The following is a 9,796-nucleotide window of genomic DNA, read 5'->3' on the forward strand; positions in this document are numbered from 1 at the left end:
ACAATTAAGTATTTGCAGACATTCAAAGTGATAACGTAGAATTGTACTTTTAAACATGGAAAGATTTCTTTTTAGTGACAGATTAAAACACTGAATATGTCACATGATGTTATTTTTGGGAAAAATATCTACATGGCTAGAAGTCTGAAAAGATGTATTAATATATCACAACAGTAGTAGCCATTACCTGTTGGTAATTGGATTTTGGCATTTTTATTTTAAAAAGACATTCTGTTGTGTCTAATTAAAAAAATGATTTTAAATGGCTTCTGATTATGAAAATCACAAAAAGTATTATACCTATTTACAATTTGAAGTAAAAAATTCTCCATTAATTTGAGCTCTGATATTATGTAACTTGTATTTTTCTTTTTTTTGTTTTTAAAATTGTTCTAAGAAGCTGACTTATTATGGAAAAGGGTGTGTGGGAAAGACAGCTCTAATTTTTCTTTTGGTGTGTTATGGCTCCATGAGGCATTGGCTGGAGGCACCCAGAGGAGAACCTGGAATCAGCCAACTCAGGTCTCTGGGAACTGAGGTCAAATCTACTTATTGTTGACTTCTCTTTCACATTAATATTATTCCACCTACTCTTCTGGCCAATCACCTTAGAAGGTTCTGGACTATCAGGCTCAATGTCAGGTCAGGATCAAATGATAGCCTTTCTATTTTGTAACCTCAGGGTTGCACGATTGAACGTAGAATTAGCTTGTTCAAAAGAGCACAGCCTTCGAAGCCAGGTTCCAGTATTTTAAACTGTGGCTCTTGTGACCCGGAGCAAGTTAACCTTTATGAACCCCAGCACCTTATTCCATGAAATGGGGAACATACACCATACTTTGCATAGTGAGGTTTGCTTGTGATAATCTAGCACTTTTTACTCCATGCCTTTATGGGTCTATGTGTGTCTGCCTTTTCCTCCAAATGTAAACTCCCTGAAGGCAAGGATTTCTTTTTTCACTATTGTATCCCCAGCTCTTACCTGGAACATAGCAGTTATTCAATAATTCTTTTTGAAGATGAATGAACAAATGGGTGTCCAGCTCCTGATGTGCAGTAGTTCCCCAACAAGTATTTGTTTTTCTTTACGCCATTTTCAGCCTCATCTTACATCCCTTATTCACTTATGTTGCTGTGTAAGTCAATTAAATGGTTTCATGCATATGAGAGAATACTGTAAACTTCAAAGTATTATACAAATGTAGGGTATTAATATTATCATAATACTAATATCATCATATAATTGTCTTTCTGCTGCCATCTAACTTTTAATCACCTTTTAAGAAAGAGATCATGCCAGTTATTTTTTTTTTTTTACACATGGTAGGGGCTTAGTAATGTTTATGGAATGAGTTTTAATTTTTGAAAAATTACCTTATTTGAATGTGTCTTAAGAAGCCCAGTATTTTAGGTTAGAGGTAGGAGATCTTAATCAGCCTGAAGCTTTTAGTTCAAGATGACATATACTTCCAGAATTGCAAATGGACATTTTGCCTTTCAGAGACACTATCGAAATCATAAGGTTGTAGGTGTGCAAAATTTTCAGGACGCCCTCACCTACCTTTGCATTGGTAAAGTGAGCCTGACAAGTTCCCCATCATCACTGCTCTGCCCTTCTTCACCCAAACACATGAACAGTTTACACTGTTCCTAACTGATGCTGAATAAGAAGTCTACTATAATAATTAGCATAGGGAGTAATGTTGGATATTTGTAGGAAATATATTTTCAGTGGAGAAGCTGGCAGTTGCAGATGCAATGGGAGTTATCAAAAAGTTACTAAGCAACATGTGTGCATATTTTTTCTCTCCTTTTCACACACACACACACACACACACACACCCATTATGATAGCACATCTAATAAGGAGGTGATGAAACTGTGTACAGGGAAGTCTGAGGAATCTCCAAAGGCCCCTTCTCTAAATTATATCAACATCAAATTTGATGCAAAGTCCTTGTATGATAACGATTACAGCAATTTCATCAACAATATTATAGTTCAAGAGTCAATTTCATGTGACAATGGTTACAATTTGGGTCACATAATTGATTTTTTTCAAACAGATCAATTGTAATAATTGAACAAAAATGCATATTTATTGCGTTTTGTATATCAGGCATAGTTCTAGATGCTGAGAATATATTTCTGAAGAGACAGATGTGACCCCCACCCTCAAGCATGAACTTACAACTGTGATGATTCACACCAAAGGGCAAGAATGGGGCGAAATTGGCCCAGGGATTTAGTGAGGTCCAGGGAGTCTGGGAATGCTTCCTTGGGGGAAGCGGCATTTGATAATAACAAGAATCCCTGGTATTTATATAATGTTTTAAATTTTTTCTAAGAGATTTCTAAAAATCAATTTTCATTTTTTTGGGCTCATAATAATCCTGTAAGATCCAAGCATTGGATGAGACCAACGTCATCATAAAGAGGCCTTGACAGAGACCTGGAGATACTGGCAAATTGGATTCCACTAGATGAGACCTCCTGGTCTAGTGGCCCCTCATAGTCGTGGATGGAACTTCAGTTTAGGGCTTCTTAGAGGATCAGGGTGAAGTAACTTTAAAGATCTTAGTATGTGTATGGGGAGTTCCTTCCCTTTTCCTCCTGTTTTCCTGGAGAGGGACTTACACTGAAATGGCATGCAGGTTTTGTGCCTCCTCCTTCACTCAGTCCTTTCTAGGAAGGTAGGAGTGATGTAGAGCAAGCTTGCGCAACCCACAGCCCATGGGCTTCATGCAGCCCAGGACGGCTTTGAATGTGGCCCGATACAAATTTGTAAACTTCCTTAAAACATTAAGTTTTTTTTGTGATTTTTTTTAAAGCTCATCAACTATCATTAGTGTGTTTTTTTTGTGCGGCCCAAGACAAATTCTTTCAATGTTGCCCAGGGAAGCCAAAAGATTGAACACCCCTGATTTAAAGGAGTGGTGAATCCAGGAAAAAAATTAGGCAGGAGAACTTGGCCTTCTGATCTTCCTTCTCTTTCTTTGGGATCTGTCTCCCTGCAGGGAGCACGTAGACTGATTTTCTCTCATCTACGCAATTAGTGCAACAGGGCAAGCCTGCTTCTCCTGGGTTAGCCTGTCTAATTCTAGTGTACATTGTGGGGCAGCCATAGGACCAGATCAAAGCCATGTCCTCCAACAGAACATTATCTGTCGGTTTAACATTATTAAACTGATATGTTGATTTTTGTCTCCCTGCCTCCTGCTGTTCTCTACTACCCAATAATGCCTGAAGAAGCTAATGATGTAACTGCAACCAAATAGGGGTGAGGATCAGACAATCTCTCCTTCTCATATTCTTTCTTGAATTTCCCTTGTAATGGTAAAATGCCTATAAATTTTTGATTCATTTGCTGATATTTCTGTAAAGCAAGTATCCCTTAATATACAGATGTACTGTCAGCTTTTCATTCCTAAAATTTTACTGACTTAATTGTTGCAGTTTCATACACCAGCCTGACCCCAATGGCAATCGTTCTGTAGTTCTAGGTATGGCTGTGGCCTCTGCTTCTGGGCCTACATTTTGGAAGATGTGCAATAGAAAAATGGAGGCATGGGATACTTCCAGTAGACAGAAGAGGGAGGCATATGTTGAGTTTCTCTAGTATTTTCCCTGGGTGGTATATTTGGCTGCCACTATAAAACCTCCCCACTTCAACCTAATCAGGGGCCCACTTGGGGGAAATGTCACAAAGTGTTGATGAGTTTAGTCTCTGGAGCCATGCTGAGTCAGTTTCCAGTCAATGGCTGTGTGTGGGGATTCAATGGCTTAACATGTATGACATGTTCAGAATAGAACTTGAAACTTAGTAAGCACTCAGCAAATTTCAACTCTCTCTCTCTGAGTACCTGTATATATGATTTGTAGGAGTCATTCTACATTTTATTGGCCGTGGATGGGAATGAATTTAGAGGATGAAGAACCTGGGAAACCTGAGAAGGGATCTCTGCTTTCCTATGCATTGTTTATGTTCTTCTAGATATGGAGGAAATAATTAATTCTCTTATATGAACAATCAAATCAAATATCTACTTATCCAATTGACCTACATCAATGGAAAAGTGAATGTGTTACAAATGGCCAGAGAGAGAGATTTACCAACAGAAATAGTTGTGTGGGACAATTCCACCGTGAGTGCCTGAAATGAAAGGGTAATTATCGGAGGTGGGAACCTGGGATATACCTCCCTGAGATGATGGCAAATAAATTATACCCAATGTGGGCTGCAAGGTTTAATTTATTCAAGAGGAGAAACAGGAATTTTATGGGAGCAATGGGTTCAGATAGAAGATAGCAAGGGGAATTCAGGGTGTGGTAATCAAAAAGGACACCAAACTGTGAAATGGAGGCAGGTCCTGAACTGGTAAAAGAATGGCATGGTTAAAATCAAGGAGATAGTATAGCCAAGACAATCTTAAGCAAAAAGAACAAAGCTGGAGGCATTACACGTCCTGACTTCAAGCTATACTACAAGTCTATGGTAACCAAAACAACATGGTACTTGTACAAAAACAGACATGTAGACCAATAGAACACAATAGAGATCTCAGAAATAAGACTGCACATCTACAACCATTGAATCTTTGACAAACCTGATAAAGACAAGCAATGGGGAAAGGATTCCCTATTTAATAAATGGTGCTGGGAAAACTGGCTAGCCATATACAGAAAATTGAAAATGGACCAGTTCCTTACACTTTATACAAAAATTAACTCAAGATGGATTAAAGATTTAAATGTAAAGCCCCAAACTATAAAAATCCTAGAAGAAAATCTAGGCAATGCCATTTAGGACATAGGCACCGGCAAAGATTTCATGATGAAAACGTCAAAAGCAATTGCAACAAAAGCAAAAATTGGCAAATGGGATCTAATTAAACTAAAGAGATTCTGAAAAGGAAGCTATCATTAAAATGAACAGACAACCTACAGAATGGGAGAAAATTTTTGCAATCTATCTATCTGACAAAGGTAACTTAAACAAATTTACAAGAAAAAAACAAACAACCCTATCTAAAAGTGGGCAAATGACATGAACAGACACTTCTTAAGAGAAGACATTTGTATGGCCAACAAACATATGAAAAAAAGCTCAACATCACTAATTATTAGAGAAATGCAAATAAAAAATCACAATGAGATACCATCTCATGCTAGTCAGAATGGCAATTATTAAAAAGTCAAGAAACAACAGATGCTGGCGAGGCTGTGGAGAAATAGGAATGCTTTTATACTGTTGGTGGGAATGTAAATTAGTTCAACCATTGTGGAAGACAGTGTGGCGAGTCCTCAAAGACCTAGAAATGGAAATATCATTTGACCCAGCAATCTTATTACTGGGTATATATCCAAAGGAATATAAATAATTCTATTATAAATATACATGCATGTGTATGTTCATTGCAGCACTATTCACAATAGCAAAGACATGGAATCAACCCAAATTCCCATCAATGAGAGATTGGATAAAGAAAATATGGTACATATATACCATGGAATACTATGCAGCCATAAAAGGAAGGAATTAGTGTTCTTTGCAGGGACATGGATAGAGCTGGAAGCCATTATCCTCAGCAAACTAACACACGAACAGATAACCAAATATCCAATGTTCTCACTTGTAAGTAAGAGCTAAACAATGGGAACACGTGGACACAGAGAGGGGAACAACACACATTGGGGCCTGTCAGGAGGCAGGGAGGAGGGAGAGCATCAGGATAAATAGCTAACGGATGTGGGGCTTAATACCTAGGTGATGGGTGGATAGGTGCAGCAAATCACCATGACACATGTTTACCTATGTAACAAACCTGCACATCCTACATATGTATCCCAGAACTTAAAATAAAATACCATAAAATTAAAAGAAAAAAATACAACATTTAGTGAAATACTAAAGAAAAATCAAGGAGGTACTGACTGATAGGAAGTTTAGGGGACTGAGACTGAGAAAAGAAGAGTATTGGTGTGACACCACTGGACTCAAGTTTCCCCAGCCCTTACATAGCTGAGATAGAAATGGCAGCCAAGGGGAATGTCCTTCAGCATTTGCTTAGCAAATTACTCAGTAGCCATAATGGGAATTCAACAGGGAGATCCTAGAGAGGGCATTTGATGAGGTAGGCATCTCGTTCTTGTAATTTACCTTAACTACACATAGTGTATCTTTTCAGATTCTGCCATATGCCAGTAACAAGAGTTATATGCTTGTACTACTTTTGGGCTATTTTTTTTGTTGAATGTGGAGTGCAGCGTTTGGGCAGACCGTGGGCTCTGGAGTCAGGAAGACCTTGGTGTGAATCAGGGTTCTGCCTCTTCCTTGGTGATCCTAAACAAGTTAATTTTCCTTGCTGACACACTGTTTCCTTATTTTGTAACATACAGATAGTTCATTGTGTATTTTAGTACTGCAATGAGTATTTAATTAAATAACTTTTGTGCCTGGTACATACTAAGGGCCCAATAAAGGCTAGTTATTGTGATTATTGTGAAAATAGGCTATCCTGGGGAGGTCCTTTTTTTTTTTTTTCTGAAGAAATTCCTTCTCCTTTTTGGCTATCTATGTCACAGTCAGTAGACAAGTGATCATGAGGAAGAGTGAGAGGAATCTGGAGGGAAGAGTCTCCACAAATAAGAGCACAAAATGTCTCCCTTGCCTGAGGCAGAGGTGGAGTTGAAGGCTTGGATCTTTTAATTCTCCAGCAGTTTGGATAAATAAGTTTCTACGCATGACCTAAGAAAACACTTTCTTCCTTTCCAACACCTTCCACAGGGCATCCTTGATCTCTTCGTTCCTCAAACTGTAAATAAGAGGGTTCAACATGGGGATCACCAATGAATAGAACACAGACACCACCTTGTCCCTGCCTAGCGAGTAGTTGGAGCTGGGTCGCAAGTACATGAAAAGGGCTGTCCCAAACAGCAGAGTCACCACCATCAGATGTGAGGCACAAGTGTTGCAGGCTTTCCATCGGCCCTCTGCTGAAGGGATCTTCAGGACAGCAGACACTGTGTAACCATAGGAGATAAGGAGTTGGAGGAAAGGCAGTGACCACCACGAGGAAATTCACCACTTGACTGAGGAAGGTGTCAGAGCAAGATAGAGCCAGGACTGGTGGGAGGTCACAGAAGAAGTGGTTGATGATGTTGGGTCTGAAAAAGTGAAGCCTAAATATGGAGCTGGCCTGGATCAGGGAGCTCAGGAAGCCACCAACACATGCCCCAACCACCATGCGTGTACAGAGGCCCTGGGTCATGATAGTGGGGTAGAGAAGGGGGTTGGAGATGGCTGCATATTGGTCTTATGCCATAGCAGTCAGAAGGAGGCACTCAGACAGACCCGTGCCAACAAAGAAAAAACCTGAGCAGCACAGCCCACAAATGATATGGTCTTCTGCTCCCAGAAGAAGTCAGTGAGCATCTTGGGAGCCACAGCAGAAGAGTAGCAGATGTCAATGAAAGACAAGTTGCTTAGGAAGAAGTACATGGGTATGTGCAGATGGGTGTCACCTCTGATCAGAAAAATAAGGCCAGGTTCCAGGCCAGGGTCATAAGATAGATGCCCAGGAAGGTCACAAAGAGGAGGGCCTGGAGTTCTGGATGGTCTGTGAATCCCAGGAGGATGAACATGGTCACTGATGAGCTGTTCCAGGCTTTGGTTATGGACATGCTTCCCATGGACCACAAGGACAAGATGCAGACCTGGGATAGTAATGACAGTCCACATTACAGGTGGTATTAGCAAATAACTACAAAATGCTTGAGAGGGAGGGCAGAGGATTACAGGTTACAGCTTTATGCAAAGACTCTCTTTCTTGGTCTCAATCTCAGTCTCTCTCTCTCAAAGAAGGCAGTTGCAGTCATCATCTTAAATATTTAGGTAGTATAGTGTAGTTGATAATGAATCTAAATTTTGAACCCAAAATCCCTAGGATCAACTCCTACCTCCACCATTTTGGGTGAGATAGCTAACATCTCTGGCTTCAGTTTATTTATCCTTAAAAATAGATGATAGCAATTACTTCACAGATTTGTTTTAAGTGCCTGGCATGTAACAAGTGACCAATGAGTAATTATTAGGACAGTTCTGTGTGCCTCAGGTAAGTCAAGTCATGACTTGGAATAACTATTCATCTACTTTACCTAAGTTTCAATATTAGGAAGGAAAGATCAATGGAACTAGGTTCAGCTATGTAGTTGTGAGATGATTAATCAGATAGAATGTTTTTAATGCAAAGGATGCATGTTTTTAATGCACATGTATATAAAAACACCCTTAATCATCAAATATTGGGTCCAAATATACCAATGTAGGTTGAATTTCAAATTTATCTCAGTCTGAGCTTTCTGAGTTATTATTTTATTTATTTATTTATTTTTTAATTTTTATTTTTTTTGAGACGGAATTTCGCTCTTGTTGCCCAGGCTGGAGTGCAATGGCACGATCTCGGCTCACCACAACCTCCGCCTCCTGGGTTCAAGCGATTCTCCTGCTTCAGCCTCCTGAGTAGCTGAGATTACAGGCATGTGCCACCACACCTGGCTAATTTTGTATTTTAAGTAGAGATGGGGTTTCTCCATGTTGGTCAGGCTGGTCTCGAAAGACCTCAGGTGATCCGCCCGCCTCAGCCTCCCAAACTGCTGGGATTACAGGTGTGAGCCACTGCCCCTGGCCTGAGTTGTTTAGTTGTTGAGTGTGGGCTCTGGATCTAGACTGCCTGGATTTAATTCTCAGCTTCACTTAGTAGATGTGTGATGTTGACCAGGTCACTTGAACTGTCTCTCTCTGTAAAATTAGAGATAACAATAGTATTTACTTTGTTATAGGATCTGTCTAATTATCATCTATCTATCATCTATCTATCTATCTATCTATCCATCCATCTATCTGTCTGTCTATCATCTATCTACCATCTATCATCATCATCATGTATCATCTAACCTTCTTAGAACATGCCTGGCCCATAGTAACTGTTCTATAAGTATTTATTGTTGTTGCTGTTGTTATTTTAAACCTAAGTTACAAAGTATCCTCAATTAAATTGTTTGAATTTTCAGTGCATGAAGCATCTTTCAAGATCAGGGACTTGATTTTATTAAATCCACACCAGTAAGGACTCCCATTGCCCCCTCACACATCCACAATGAGTCTCAATGCACATTAATCAGAAGAGAACTGCAGTCATCAGGTCTCTGAAACTGGGTCCCTAATCCTACAGAAAGTACCAGGAAAAATGTGGTCAGAGGGCCATGTGGCTCATGGTGAATGACCCTTAAAGGTTTGGAATATATCTTGATCCTTCTTCAGTTCTTAACCCAAATAATTTGGAAATCAATGAAATTATTTTAGCTGGCTTTTAAATTAAAGAACTGTGAAATATTTTGATTAATATGATCAATATACAAATGTGAACTATTGAAACCAAAAATCATGTTCCTGATTAATGAAAAAAAAGGAAACTGAACATTATGATCTATCTCCTGAAATAATAACTCTTAACATTTTGGCGTATAGTTTTTATGTACAAGTATATGTTTATGTGCATAGGTGTTTGTATCATAGTACACAAACTTTCGTAACTTGTATACATTATAGAAATCATTGCAAGTCAATAACTTCACAATTTGGGAAGTAATACTCTATTTGTGCCAAAATTTTCTTGCTTAGTTTAAGAGAGCGACTTTATTTTGACATCCTCAATTTTCACAAATCAATCCACATCTACTCATTGCCAGTTAAGGTCTCATTGACATTCTTAATATTTTTTCCTGGAACTTGCAC

At 39.0% G+C, this 9,796-nt stretch overlaps 1 protein-coding gene across 1 annotated transcript; it reads right to left on the reverse strand.

Annotated features, from left to right (window-relative positions):
- Positions 1–6,748: 6,748 nt before the first annotated feature.
- LOC100434812 (olfactory receptor 5A1) lies at positions 6,749–7,683 on the reverse strand. The gene is given in 4 exon segments (XM_009246308.3): positions 6,749–7,058; positions 7,060–7,375; positions 7,378–7,545; positions 7,548–7,683. Coding segments are annotated over 4 exon segments (930 nt in total).
- Between the last annotated feature and the right edge of the window lie 2,113 nt (positions 7,684–9,796).

The sequence above is a fragment of the Pongo abelii genome, chromosome 9 (genome assembly GCF_028885655.2).
Source record: "Pongo abelii isolate AG06213 chromosome 9, NHGRI_mPonAbe1-v2.0_pri, whole genome shotgun sequence".
Classification (NCBI taxonomy): Eukaryota; Metazoa; Chordata; class Mammalia; order Primates; family Hominidae; genus Pongo; species Pongo abelii.